This window comes from Pygoscelis adeliae, unplaced genomic scaffold, assembly GCF_000699105.1.
Source record: "Pygoscelis adeliae isolate BGI_AS28 unplaced genomic scaffold, ASM69910v1 Scaffold57, whole genome shotgun sequence".
Lineage (NCBI taxonomy): Eukaryota > Metazoa > Chordata > Aves > Sphenisciformes > Spheniscidae > Pygoscelis > Pygoscelis adeliae.
In genome coordinates this window covers 8,513,205-8,528,654 of record NW_008825615.1, presented here as the reverse complement: position 1 = coordinate 8,528,654, position 15,450 = coordinate 8,513,205, and the positions used below count along the sequence as shown (strand labels likewise).

Sequence of the window (15,450 nt, the reverse complement as noted above, 5' to 3'; positions counted from 1 at the left end):
GCCATCTCTTTGTTCATTCAGTGGGCATATGGTATTGGCTGTGCTTGACTCAAACACCAGGTGGGAGGAGTTTGGGATTCCCCTAACTGTACCGTTTCTCTTCAGATTTTCAACCCAGAGAATTTGCATACTGTTCTCTATAGGGATTCTAAACGTAAGTGTTTCCAGAAAACACTTTATCCCAGGCTACATGCAGGAGATTGACAACAGTGTTGAGAAGTATAGTCCTGATTTTGCAACGTCTGTTGATTTTTCTAATCCTATAGGAAAATAGGAGTCTAAGATGCAGAAACATCTGTTGCTGCTTAATGTGGTGTCTTCTTCAGATGCTGGCTTTGCAGCTGCAAAAACCTCTAAGGCAGCAAAACTTGCTACTATTTCAACTCTGCTGTGGTCCACTTGGTTTCGAGATTATCCCTGAAAGTGGCTATGGATCCAGCAGGTGATGTTTTGAGGGTCTAGGTCTCAGCCATGTTGTTGTGTGGTGGTTTGTGGCTCTAGTGCTTAAATTTACCAGAGAACATCTCTGTTAAACACATTGTCTTGTCACTTAACCCCAAAATGGATGAAGTTCCTACTTTCTGTTGAGCATTGTAGGTGAAAGTACAGTTCAGCATCTCTTCCGCCCTTAAAAAAGAAGCTCCAGTAAGTACGAATGCTTAGCACCATTCAGAAACAAGAGATTTGTGCTGATATCCACTTCCTGTTCTAAATCCTGGAGCAGTACCAGTTAATATGAATACCAGAAATTTTGCAATCGTGAACATATTTTCTGACAACTCACTCTCAGTGCTGCTTCTATCGCAACAATGCATCTAGGAGGATCTATGACCAACATTTTTACCAATCTGCTTTTTCCTCCCCGTTTGGGGCCAGGTTGGACTTCATGGCCGGACATCACCTCAGGCTCTTGGATCTCATAGTTAGAAACAGCACCATTCAGTTTCTCTGCTGCTGCCAAAATTTCTGGGCTCTTTCTCTTCCCAGAGATGTCTCTCAAAAGAATCTGTTCTGAAAGGAGTTTTAATGCTTTAGTGCAGAGAGCTTACAGAATATTCTGTCAGGAGAAGCAGGTTATGTATGTGACATTGCAAAAAGAATTGTGAGTCTTCTGAGCAGATGCAAAATTCTCACCTAACAATAGGTTCAGCCTTCAAAAGAATCTTCACAACTGAAAAATGAAACTGAAAAATTCTAAATACATCATGAATAAATCCCTCCCATCTATATCATGCAACTCTTTCTTAGTACAATATAAGTCAGTCTGTCATTACTGGCTGAGGGAACAGTTAACCAGAACTTGCTCTTTTTGGTTTCTTTAGGTTCTCTACCTCAGTCTTCCTTTACTGTAAAAATCTTTTAAGAGGAATTTTTTTAAAGCATCCAGTAAGAAACAAATAGGTTTTCCTAACAGTTATAGTTGTTATAGTGCTGCTACTTGTGTATTGTATTTCATCCTTTGATAGGAGTGAATGATAATTATCCAATTCCGAGATAAAAGCTGAAAGTGTGACGTATATGTGGTTTGTACTCAAGCAGTAGATGCTTATTGCCATTAGTCGTGGTCTGATTTTTTTTTTTTGTTTGTTTTAAAAATAGCTGGGGCCAAGTCAAGTTTGTTATTTGCCAGAAAACTTGGTGTAAATTGGTGAATATGCTATGTTGTGCCTGGTAAATATAACTACGTACTGGAACAGTGATTCATCTCAGTGACAAAACTTGCGTTAAAAAGTTATTATTGTCATTAATTGATGTTAATATTCTCAAATGAAAAGGAAATGCATTCACCTAAACACAGATATCTATGATTTAGAATGTGTTCATTTGATTGTTCTTTAAGAAGTATATCTGGGTAAGAGTTTTGTTTGCAGAATTTCCCCAGATCTAGTATTGGAGATACAGTTAGCTCTCATTTAGCAAGTGAACTCTGGGAATGCTTCAGTTTCATTTTCAAGTAATTTGTCAAGGCGGAATGACAGATAACTTGTTTTAAGAATTGTCTTTATCTGTTTCTGGTGTATAAATAGGAATTGATTCTTAAAATTGTAAATGCCTTTTGGAATGATTGATTCAGTAGATTACAGCAAATGGCAAGTGATGATGATGTTGAACTGTCTGCTTTTCTAAGTCTCTGTTTTTCTGTAGCATTGTATATGGTTTGTCTGTCAACTAGTTTTGTTTTTATGCACTTAGTGCATAAAGTTGTAGAATATTTTTTAAAAGTCAAGTACAACTCATTCATTGCCCAGCTATCAAGTTTGTTAAAGCAGAAAGAGTGACCTTAAAAAGTTAACTTGTTTAAAGCAATCTTAGAAAGCCCACTTACATATTGTCTTCAAGTTTAAGAATTGTGAAAACAAAATAATTTTTCAGGCCATGTAATAGGTTACCCTATGAAAAGAAATCTATTTCAGAGAATAATAGCAGGTGGGGGGAAGAAATTGAGACTTTTAAATATTTGCCATTTCTGACTGGATTGTTGTTTTAAAAAAAAATATCTGGATGTTTTCTTTCTGGACTTGACCATTCAAAATTCTAATAAGTTAGGGCTATTTTCTGTGTTACAATTATCGTCATTGCTAATTGCTGATAAGGAGCAAAAGCTGACCTTACTTGCTTATACGGAACAATAGGTAATACAATTATTTATTCCAAGTGAAGAGAGTTAAAGTTTATGCTATTTCTTGCATGTTAAGTTACTTTAAGCACTGGTCATTTTATGCTGGCAGTTGAGGGATTTATACCATCTTTAAGCCAGTGGAAAATTTAGTTGTCTGATGTTGCTTCTTCACAATGATAATGTTTAGAATTATGTTCTTTGACAATAGTCTCCTTGAAATCTGCTTGTCATGTCTTCAGCAGCCGCAATCTGTCTGGTAATTTCTGGGGGTCTTGGAAATGATTGTTAATTTCATACTGTGACAAGAAATTACACCAGGTTGCCAGCTATGATGACGTGTTCAATACAAACACAACTGTAGTTGCACAGATGAAAAAATACATGAAAATTTCTGCACTATGTGTAAATAGTGTTTCATGTTGTAGTATTATGGGTTCAACAAAAACGAAGAGTTTAATTTTTTGAAATCAACTTGATAAGATTTTTGACACAAAAATAAAAAAATATATAGTCCTCTATTTTCTAATTGCTTGGCTTTTAGACATTGGTATGGTCTATCCACGTAGCGGAATTGAGTACTTCTTGTAACTGAACAGTTGACATTTGCCATAAAACTTACAAAATGGTAATTATGCAGACCTGTCCTTAAAGGGATAACAGGGAGCGAGTTAAGTATTACTTGAAACTAGTGCATGAACGAATTGAGCAGCATAGCACCATGTAGGGATTCAGTGACAAGTTCTGGAACTTGCACAGCTCCTGATTTCTGTTTCCACTTAATCTGTTGGTTATGCTTAAATATTTTCTACAAGCGATAACTGCACCTTCATGTTTACTTTCTAACATCAAATGTAAAAATCAGCTAGCTTATGAAATGCCAACTGTTCTTTTGGCACATCACCAAAATAATAATCAGAAGTTCTTTCTTTTAAGAGATGAAGGAAGGATATGCATTCGATCAGTGTCTTCAAATACATAATTGATTCCAGCTGGAGCACACTGTAATTTTTGTCTGTGGAAGTGGAAAGGCAGTAAGTAGCTCCAGTGAAACTGAAGATGCTTTCAGGTGTAACTTGAGCGCTGTCCCAAGCACTCTCCCACCTTCTCTAACTCACTTTAGTTTGTGCAGGGTAAACAAGAGCAGCTCTTCTTCATTTTTTCCTCTTCAGTTAGAATCATAGAATCATAGAATCATTAAGGTTGGAAGAGATCTTCAAGTCCAACCGTCAACCCAACACCACCATGCCCACTAAACCATGTCCCTAAGCGCCTCATCTATCCGTCTTTTAAATACTTCCAGGGATGGTGACTCAACCACTTCCCTGGGCAGCCTCTTCCAATGTTTAACTACTCTTTCAGTAAAGAAATTAGAATATTTTGTTTCTTATCTTATTTACATTTCATACTCAGCCAGTTACATTTTTCATAAAAATTAGCATATTCCAGGGAGTCCAGGAAAATAAACTGTAAATTCTTGATTTGTAGCCATTGCCACCCAACAAATCTGCACTTTCCTGTTGATGGTACTTCAGATGGTTATTTTTGATAGGTTCAGAGACCCTGCCTTATATGTTAAGAAATTAGCGGTTTGAGAACAGTTTCATTTATATGTAGGCTGGTTTTAATGTTCTGATCGTCTAAGAAAAATGTCAGAGACGTGTAACATTTGGCTTTAGTTTGGTTTCAGACAAGACTTATGTGTGTGAATACCTTGTTTAGAATGCCAGTACACTGGTCAGTGCAAGTATTAAAAACAGAGTCCAGTTCCATCATTTGGTCTTTGCCTGCTGAAACTTGAGCTTGTCAGTCACCTGAAACAACATTAACTGAAGACCCTGGAGGTAGATCCCAATTTGATATAAATTGTGATCGATCATTTGCAATTAAGGACTTGGCAAGTAGATTGACTCCAAAACTTCGGACAGAACTCGTTCTCCTATCATGAACAATGATGTGTGTCAGAAGCATGGCTGGCTGAGACTGGCTTCCATAAAGCAAACCTCAAAATGCTGTTTTCTGTCCCAGTTATGAATTGTTCCCTCACTGGTGGGAGCGCTTCCTGCAACAAACTTTGGACCCGCAAGTTTTTCTACCTCAGCTTTAGTTCTGAACTTTTTTTAAGTCCCATTTCTCAGCCGTAGAATATGCCCACGTTAGCCCAGGAGTGCATTCAGAAGCAAATCTCTTCATGATCCCTCTTTACTTCAGACACAATGAATGAGCTTTAGCAGCCGATGCACGTTGCATCCACAGGACCGGGCTAGAGCTAGTCCACAGTAAACTCTCCTAAAAATGGGCATTATGATGGATGAGGGATTCTTAATGCCAACGGGTTTGCTGTACAGTTCTGTTCCTCTTATGCCACAGGGTTCACAAATGTGAATGTACAGCCATAGTCTATTTTAGGATGTGTTTGTGCTTATGTAGGTAGGCTTAGATTCATATGTCTTAGTACTTCCACAGGTCTTGATTAGCAGAATTCTGATGTGCTTGTTTATTGCCTTATCTCCCTCCTTTAAAAATGTGCATTTTCCTAATCTCTGACAGGAGGAAAAGACGTTTGTTTTGGTTTTCATTTACGTCCATGTTAACAACACATCAGCAGTGAATAAGTGTGGTTGACATGTTTTCTTCTTTGAGATGTCTACTATGTACAGGATGTCATCTTAGCTTACTTGGTGCTATTTGGCTTTGTGGAGGGAAAAAGCATTTCAGCTCTTGACTTGAGGGAGTGCCTGTTTATAACGTGTGATGAGGATGAAACTAGAATTGGAATAGCATCCCTATTGGTAGCATGGCATGGAGACTAACCTAATGAGATCTGCAAGAGGAAGGACTTCCCAACCCTCAGCAGCTCTGTTCCAGCAGTGCTGGAAGAATCTGGTAGGTTCTGGACCCAAGTTCTTTAAAGCAAAATTTTCAAGGCAGAGTTTGAGCTGACAAGAAACTCTTGAGTTGATGTAAATCTAGCTCCCTAATCAGTATTCTTGTGGGACCGCAGCTGAAAGTCTGAGCTTCCTTGCATCTGTACCGTGGCATCTTAATCTGAGACCTCAGCTGACTCAGGATCTCAGTGCTTGAATTTTTGGGGCATGATTCTAGCTGTGTGTGTGATGTGTTAACTTTGCAAAGCAGTGCAGAGGACCAACTGCAGGAGATGGCTGCCTTCCAGGGCATAATTTTTGAAGTCCCTATTTCCAGACTGCATTTTTGGCAAAGCTTCTAGATCCCTGTTTCCAAACAAGTATGTAAATGGACAAAATTGTAGAAAACGTTGGGACTATTGCACCTTGACAAAACTGAGACGTTGCCTTCAAGTCAAAGCAACCAGGCATGACCCTGAGCTACCTGATCTAACATCAAGGTTGGCCCTGCTTTGAGCAAGTGGGTAGGATCAGATGATCTCCAAAGGTCCCTTCCAACATAAATTATTCTATTCTAGGATTCTGTGGTTAGTATATTCCTGAGGAAAATGTCAGCTTACTAATGGAATCAGATTGTTGTACTTTTTTTTTTTTTAAAGCATATCGTAAGTGATTATGCTTAAGAACGCCGTGGTATCCACAGTGAATATTGTCCATTGCAAATAACTGAAGCCTTGTTTTGAATTAGTTAAAGGTCGGTGGTATGGAATTTTGTCATCCTTTTTGTCATACAAATCTCAGAGAATATCAGCAGATGGAATACCAGTGGCTCCATCTCCTATTCCCTACTTGGATGTTGGCTGTGGCTGGAGGGCAGACTTAACATCTGATTCTGGTGCCTGAACTTATATAAAAATTTACTCCGCTGTGATTGCAGTTAGTTATGAGTTACCAGGTCTCTATACCTGCTGTTCCAGACAGATGTTTCCACTTGACATATTATTTGGAAAAATTGTTCATGAATTTATAGATATCATTAATTCAATAATGACTAATGCTATTATTCAGAATTCATTGGTGGACATGAATGGCACGATGGTTAAATGATAGAAATTGTGCTCTCTGTGTATGCTTAAATTCACTTTGACCGAGATTGAAGTTCCATTAGGTGATAAGGATCATCATAAAAATTTGGAAAGCCCGTTAAAGGTTTGTTACTACAGGAAAGAACATTCTGTTATACGGGACAAAGCTTGTTATTTCAGCAGTGATCTTTCACTTGGATTGTTCTTTTCCAAGCTATCTCAAATCCTGTTGAAAAACTCAGTCAATACTTTCTAGTTAATGACAACCTCAATATTTTTTATAGTACTCTGCAAAAATGTGTGATCTATTCAGTGGGTGATGTGATGTGATGAGTTCAAATGTATTTCGTTCTGATAGAATTAGGTTTTAATCTTCCAGCGTTTTTGCCTAACTACAACAATCTGGAAATGTTGGCCTAATTAGATTTTGGGGGTTGGTTTCTTAATTCAGCAGCTGAAAATTTTGCTGCACAAGAAAAAACAGTTCATTAATTACTTAGAATAAGTAATTAATGTTTGGGATTTTTTTTAAATACTTACAGTATGCGTGACAGATCTTGTATTATGTATGGTGTGGGAAAATAAAGATGTGGATCACAGGAATTAACTGAGCTGTATTCTTGTTCACAATTTATTCCTGAGTTTTTAGTTTAATTAAAGGCACAATATATTTAAAGTCTAGGAAGTAAGTGAAAGAACAACATGTAAAGATGACTGGTGGGCCAGTTTTTACTGCTACATAAATGAAAGATTGTGATAAGTTGCTTCTTTGTCCACAAGTACACTTACTGTAGGCACAGTTTAGCACTACACACTTCCATATTAGAGATCATTCCATGCCTGTGTCCTGAGTAGTCCCATAGCCTGTCTGGAGAGCAGAAAGGGTGCTGTTCAACACCATGCAGTTCCTTCTCATTGACAAATGGTCTCATGTTGTAGAAATCCAAGGGCTTGCTAGAGTTCCCTCAAACACTTTTTCATAATGAAAGATTCCTGATATTTATCATGCCTAAAATTAAGGGAAGCCCAAGACATTATTTTTATGAACCAGAATATAAAGCATAAAAATGAGTCACTGTGACCAAAAGGGGATGCCTAATTTGTTAGACTGTGATGTCCTAAGCCTGGCTGGGGGGGGAGGTTTGTTTGTATTGTATCGCATGTGAGGATGAAGAGTGTCTATTTAAATGTTGATTGGTGTAGACTGATGTTCCTCTAAAGATTGCCCTGGATATCTCTTCCTTCTTCAGGTTGATTAAAAGATCTAGGCAGTCCACTTCTTTGTACCTTTTACATGAATGCTAATGAATATTTCTCTAGGGAAAGCGCATATCAAAAAAACTTAATAGAAGATAGATGGACTCCCAATGAATTTACAAAACTACTACAGATCAGCCTGCAGAGAATTCCTATCCTTGATTTATTCCAAATGCATTCTTTTCAACTCAGTACAAAGTTTTGGAACTGGCATCTGCATCTTAGTGTAAGATGTGGTGCAGTCATTTTTCAGATGTCAAATAAAAGACTCCAGTGATTTAGCTGATCTTTTGAGACAGTGTTTTTCAGTGGGCACAGGCAAAAAAAAAACCCCAAACAGATTCCCTGTTTGAAGAGGACAGGAACCAGGTTCTAGTTTGGATGCATTTTCTGTATGTTTTTATAGATGTACAGAATTACTTGTTTTCATTTTTCTCTGAAATCTGGGAAGATACATTTACTTTTTCACATGCTAAAGTTGTTCAGCATTGTTTCTGTAACTGACTTGGTTTGGAGATTTAGTCTTCATCACATGGAGTGTACAAAATACTAAAAATTAGGAAACAACCTCTGAAAAAAGGAAAGATTTTTCACTTTGGGCTCCACTGACGGCTTTAGGAACAGGTATGTATTAATAATTAATACTTAGTATGTGTTCAGTCTGAACAAAAGAGGGGAAACTAGAATCCAGAACTTTGTCCTGGCAGTATAGCTTCTGAAAACCAGATAGCAAATAATATCTTCTTCCTACACAATCAGATCTCTTCTTTTAATGAAAGAAAAGTTTGATTTATGGAGGTTAACACAGAAAATGTTTGCTGCAGAGTCCAAGCACCACCTTTGAAGAATGACTTTATTTGCCGTATTTCTATAATTCTCAGAATGGACTAAGTCCATTTTGTAAAGAAAAAAAAGACAGTTACAGGATCTGACCATTATTCACCAGAAATTAAAAGTGGGGCTAATAGCGCTAGTGCAAAACTCATGAGCACCGGTGCAAACAGTTGGATCAAATCTACCAACGGTAAGATGTAAGCACCTAACGCCTAGGAGATTCCCAGAGAGCCGTTCAGGCTGGCTGCTTTTCAGTATAGCTTACCTTTACATACGCCTAAACTGTTTGAGCATTTTCTGGTTTTGCCTAACAGTTGCCTTTGTATTTACCTGTAGGTGGCTATGATATTCAGAAGGGGCTGTTCTAAGGCAAGGGCAACCTATTTTCCTAAAATGCTCCATTGTATTTGGCCTAAAGCAGATGGGCAGCACTGGAAATCTGCTGAAGCTTTTTAGAGAAAACGTAACAATTAAAGGTCTTAAGGACTGTAACTCCATCATTACTGGGGGTTCCTACCTTTGCATCATCTTACTATTAGAGTGCTTGTCCAAGAAGTAGGAAGTCTGGGTTTAATTATAAAGGTTTAATTTTATCTGGGGAGTTGTGCTGGGTGGACCCCGCACCTATACTCAAGCTGGCCAAACCTTACAGCGAAGCACTGCCTAATAGAGGCACCTACATGAGGTGGGCTATGTCGTGTACTTGTTGATGCTAGGCATTAATCCTGGAGCAGCTAGGCTGTTGGCTGAAACATCAGTGAAGACAAGGCACCGTCCATCTTTAGGTTTCTTTAAGCAATGTGGAGGCTTTACTCCCTTCTGTCAGCCAGAACCAACCACTTCACTCCCAAGAAGCAAGATGAAGGTTTGAACCATATTCTGTTTAAATGGGAAGCATCACAATGGGGTCACGCCCGTATGTATTAAAATATGTACAGAGGAAAGGCCAGTACCCAACGTTTCGTTATTCTGTAGGTCTACCTATCGTAATTGGTTTTTCTGCCTTTTTGTGCAAGATCTTGTAATAAATTGGTGCCAAATTTCAGTTGTAAAACATTTAATTATTCTGTAGTAATTGTCAAGGGATTCGTTATAATAGATACCTTTCTCTCTTTTCCTGTAGGTCTTCATTACTTCAAAAACATTGTATTAGTAGGATCTCTGCAGGATCGTTATGTTCCTTATCACTCCGCTCGCATTGAGATGTGTAAAACAGCTTTAAAGGATAAACAATCAGGTAATAAATATCCTGCAAAATAAACAGACCGCTCAGGTTAAACCTCGTAGGTCTCAGATTCATGCCATTTAATTTTGGGTGCTTACCTGAGACCCCTCTGTTACGTATTTAGACACTCTGGGCTTAGTTTGTAGTAGTGGAGAGAGAAGATCCATGTGGGAGCTGAGTTGCTTTCTGGATTTGTCCTGTTCTATTCCATGCAGAAGGAGATGAGACTGAATAAATGTCTAGCTTTCGGACTTCGCTGAAAGTTAGGTGGGATGAACACAGCCCCTGATGCGTTACTCCATGAATAGGGAGGACAAATCGCTTTGATTTTTGAGGACATCAAGTTGTAGCTGTATTTAGTCGAGGCTTAATACTAGCACGGAAGGAAAAGGCGGTTTTCCCATTTTCAGTGATGGCTGGGTGTTGGATTTACTGTTGAGACATCCTAGCACAATTGCGTTCTAGCATTATATATTGACAAATAAATACCTTTTACGTAGTGTAATAAATTAATACTGATGAGCAGATTCTCACTGTGAATGTACAAATACTAAAATGCATAGCTTAGAATTATTTTTCCAACATTTCTGGGGAAATTAAACTTCCTGCATGTTCTATCTTAAAAGAACGACAGCGTAACACATATCATTACTTACCTCTCTTACTCTGGAATGTATTCATTTTGAGTTCAGGGTCAAAGAACTGTATTTGTTTCTGGGGATTCACACAGTGCAACTTTTCTTTTCCTCTACAGGACCAATTTATGCTGAAATGATCCAGAACCTGCTTCTGCCAGTTCTTCAAAATAAGGAATGCAATTTGGTTCGTTATAATGTAATTAATGCATTACCCAATACAGCAGATTCTCTCATAGGGAGAGCTGCGCACATTGCTGTTCTTGATTCGGAAATATTTTTAGAAAAATTCTTTCTTGTTGCTGCCCTAAAATATTTTCAGTAGAGAAAAGCAATGTAAGACACTTGGTTATTACCTCATTAACAGATGAATCAAATAATGTGTGGTATTAAAGTATAGCTGCAGCTGTATTTTAAGAGGTATTTATACTTTTTATATGGAAGATAATTTATATCATCCACACTTAGGGCTTTTTAACATCAACTTTACTTTCTAGGTAATGTGGCTGTGCAATATTTTTTATTTTGTTCTTTTTACTTTTCTATTACTTTTTCTTAATTTTGGGTACCTAATGATTTGGAGATTAAAGCACAGTGCGTACTTTTGGTTGGTTTATTATTGGCTCTTAGACTACAGAAGTCAATGTTACTTGGCTACATTTTACAAGAGGCTTTAGATGCCAAAATAAATTGGATTTTAAAATTCTAATAAGGTCTTACGCATTCAGTTGTCGTATTTTAGCACTGTAGGAAGTTTAACTGGAAACCCAATGAGCTGCTAAAATACTGGATATTTGAAAATGACTATATCTGTGGGTCTCGCAAAGACCGTTACCGAGTCGTCTGTTCAGATATCACTACAGCTTAAGAGTTTTCTACAAGATCATTATCATAATTGTTAAGTACGTTATGCCTGTGGGAATATATTTTCTACTGATCTCAAAACCATGTTAGTTTACATACTCAATTTTATTACTGGAACTTTAGTTTTCAGAAGCAAATGGCAACTAAGGATTTTTGAATGTTTAATGATAGCTGCCTTCAAATAATTGGGGTTTTGCAAACTGTATTAAAATTGCTCCCTACTCTGTCAGTTCTTCAGATGAACATGGACAGTTTTACACGGACTTCCTTGTATGTACGTAAAATAAGTAAATGTTATAAATTTCTGCAATACTTTTATGAATTTAAGCAATTTTTAAATACTGTTAAAATGTTTTATTGACTACAAAGTATTGTAAATATAAATCAATACATCTTCAAATGGGACAATATTGTAAACTTTACCTGTTTAGTGATACAGATGAAATGTTTTTGATATACAGGAATGTTAAAGGTCTATTGACTTTCTACTGGTGCTGAATAGCATTAAGTTTGGTTTCTCCTTCCCTTTTCTCTGTTTCAAACAATAATTCACTAAGGGGGGGAGGGAGAGTTACATGTGCATTCACTAATTGTAATGAACATTTTTGAAAAATATAAATTTGTTGTATAATGCATGTTTATTTTTAGCATTGTGTTATTGCATCTGGTGTTAATAAAATGAACAAATGATTCTAACGGAAGCAATTAAAGAAACTGAAATGTTCTGCTAATTACCAAAATTCTGGGGAGGCTTTTTTGTATATAATTAATAATTTTGTATTATTTGAAATTAATATAGCAATAATAGTTTATAATGAAGTGATTTTGCATTTGGTTTGTTAATACATTCTTTGTAATATATTTTTTTTCCTCTGCATCTTACAAGTTTCGAGTGACCACCTACAGTTTGGCAATACACACACTTAAAAGAGTATTTTATTAGAGTTGTGTTAGGCAAGTTCTTACGACAGAAAGATACCTTAAATACGTTCCCACTCTAACAATGCCTACTTTTATTAAAAATTTTTTTACATTATGATGGTGCTAGCCTGTTGTAAATATTTAAATTAAGTTCTGACATCTCAACTGTCTTTTGTTGAATGGTATTCTAGTAGTTGGCTAGTGGCTAAATTTTTAGTAGCAGTTTAGGGAGGTAGATCTAAAAACTTTTCCTTGATTCACGATGATCAAGCTAAACTACTTGTAGTACATAAGTATTTAGACGTTTCTTTCACTACTGACAAATGTCTGTCTTGCTGCATCTCTCTGGAAATCCGAAAGCGTAAAGCATGCTTTTGTGATTAGCAAAGCAGAAATATCCTGGCAGCAATGGCCACCTTTTTTTTTAATAGTAGATCCCATCCATGTAAGGAGGCTTGAATTTGGTTTGTTCTTTGAGGAAAATGGATGGTGCAGGAAATCCTGTGATATTTGCATGTAAGCTTATCAAGGAACAGGGCAAATTAAGAGAACATTAACTTCTTTTTCTCTCCTCTAATTTGTATTGCCCAGTGCAGTCCGATGTAGCCCTCTCAGTACTGTAGCTTTTGTGGGGGCTGTTTGACATCTTGAAGTCCGAAAGGAATGGCCGCTACTTGTGTGCCCTAGGACAGTAGTTGAGTGGCATGATGACCCCAACGTGTCCTTGAAGCATCTGAAGTTGCACTTTCAGACTCTATGGTACACTTGTGGTTGCTGTCTGAAAACATGCAATCTTGGCTGTTTTGGACAACTGTGCATGTGTTGCATGGCATACTCCCCCTACTTCTGCATATTTCTGCCTTCTGTTTACTAGATAGAAATATGGACTCTTACCTACATAATTGAATGTCATCTGATGCAGTAGCAGCTATAAAGTGCTCCATCTCGCCCCTCTTCTGTTTGAATCAGGGCTTCATCATCCTGTAGAGATAGTGACCTCTCCTTTATGCAGGTATCCTACACCTGCTTGAAAGAGAATTGTGCTGCTTACAGAATGAGAGGTAAAAATAAGGTCTTAGCATTCGGCGATCTTATTAGGAGGTTATTGCATAAAACGAGATAGTGTCTGAACTTGTTTGCAAATTGGGAAAGAGCTCATCTTCTACTGTGGAAAGCAGGAGGCTTTGCAGCAGAGCCAAGAAGTTCCACATTGCTGGAAAACTTTCTCTGTAACCACAAAACACCCTTCATTCCAAGCCAGTCTTATTTGCACAGCCCTGACCAGGTGTGGTGTTCAGATAACCAGGCTTCTTGACATGGTCAGAGAGGAAGAGGGGGCATCTAGGCAGAATGAGCACACTTGCTTGCTGCCTGTGGCAGTGCTGGTGGTGGTACTTTCCAGATAGCCCCCGTGTCCCGCTTACATTCTGGCTCATCAGAATTGACCTGCTGCAGCGTTTGTGCTAGCTCCACGTCTTCTGTCCCCTGCTTTTTAGAACAGCAAAGCAAAGCAGCATACAGTGTTGTCTGAGATAAATGATCGGTAAGCAGAGGGAGGAAAACAAAAAAAGAAAACATTGCATTTAATCACAAAGGAGAAAATTCCTGTGGCATGTGCTACGTTTGTATTTACCAACATTCAGATTTATTACCTTCTCATTCACAAGATCTAGAAATACGTAATTCCGGAGTAAAAAGTAAATTGTGCATTTTTACAGCAATACAATAAATGAAGAACGGGGAAAAAATGCCTTGAAGACCTCAGCTTATTTTTAGGTGGAAGAACAGTTTCTAATTAATCTTATATTGCTATTTCATCCTTACCATGTGAGATTGCACATAAGCATGATTTTTCATGGATTTGTGTTAAGCTGTTTAGGAACAGAGCTTACTATTACTTGGTACCTGCAGACAGCTTGGTAGAAGTATTTTTAAGGTAAGAATTTCATGATAGTTTTTACTGTATTGAGCACATGCATGGTAAGTTCTTGAACTTTGAATAGATCTGGTTTTTTTTCTTGCTGCTTTTGGGCAGAAGAACATTTTTTCTGCATGAGCCACCAATATTCCTCTTTATTCTCTCTGATGTAGAGGCCCAGCATCTTGCTGTTAAAACAAAGAAACGGGTTTCCTATTGTTTTCTGTCTCTAATGTCCAATTAACCATGTTATAAAAAGCTGATTGAGAAAATGTCACACAGAAGGCAGTCAGTTAAATTTAATCACTTTCAGTGTGTAGGCATTGCCAGATGTAGTGCAATAAACTCAGTGGAGTGTTGCTGCTGTTAATTTACCAAGGAGATTTACTTTCTTAAACTCTTCAGTTGTGAACATAGAATGCTATTTTAGACTCTCACTCACCCGTTCTTGGAGATTAAAGTTTCTTCCGCAGTTTAGTATCTGTGGACAGAGTGTTTTGAATTCCATTTTATGGATGAACAAGGTTAGCTGGAGATGTTTGAAGAGTGACAAAAAGCAAATGGTGCCATTTTCAAAACATTAACTGGAGCTTCACCCCATGAGCCCAGGTGTTTCTTATCCCAGTGTTAGGTTTATACTGAGAGAGTAGAGAGTGTTCAAAGCACCTTCACTGGGTAAACTGGGAAACTGAAAAGCTTCTTGGCGCTTTCTTCCTGGGAGGGTGAATAATGCCTGCTTGAGTGCAAAAAAGACACCAGCAGGGGTATAGGACTGAGAGTTTATTATTAAATTAATACAATAATTATGATATTTAAATAATTTTCTGGTAAAGCTGAAGTTATACAGCCTTTAGTTTTGTAAGGACAAACACTAGGTCTGTACATCAGTATGGCATCAGCCTAAATTCTCTCATGTCCTAAGTGGCCTTTGTTGTATTACTTCAATAATTATTTTCATTATTAAATAGCTAGCAGGGCTGCACTACACATTGCGGGTGGGAAACGGGTCATTTCAGCCGCAAACTCTTCATCGCATGAGAGAAACGAGGTGCCTTTGCTCCAGGTTTAGGGGGGGGGAAAGGGGAGTTACAGCTTATTTCTCCAGCACCTCCAAGAGCCGGGAGGTGCCTTCATCGAGAACTTGGCTCCCGAGGCGCCGTTCACCTCCGGTCATCGGAGAGGGAGAGCGGCGCGGGGGAACGGGGGTTGTTTTTAAGGCTGGTGGAA

The 15,450-nt window shown here is 37.9% G+C and overlaps 1 protein-coding gene across 3 annotated transcripts in view; it reads left to right on the top strand.

Annotated features, from left to right (window-relative positions):
- The window catches only part of FAM135A (family with sequence similarity 135, member A), a 79,068-nt gene extending 67,839 nt beyond the window's left edge, over positions 1-11,229 (top strand). For all 3 annotated transcript variants that reach the window (XM_009333158.1, XM_009333157.1, XM_009333159.1), the window contains 2 exons: positions 9,784-9,897; positions 10,640-11,229. In XM_009333158.1, the coding sequence (XP_009331433.1) occupies positions 9,784-9,897; positions 10,640-10,845 (320 nt within the window). In that variant the 3' untranslated portion in view covers positions 10,846-11,229. The remainder of the gene's footprint in view (positions 1-9,783; positions 9,898-10,639) is intronic.
- The last annotated feature ends 4,221 nt before the right edge of the window (positions 11,230-15,450 follow it).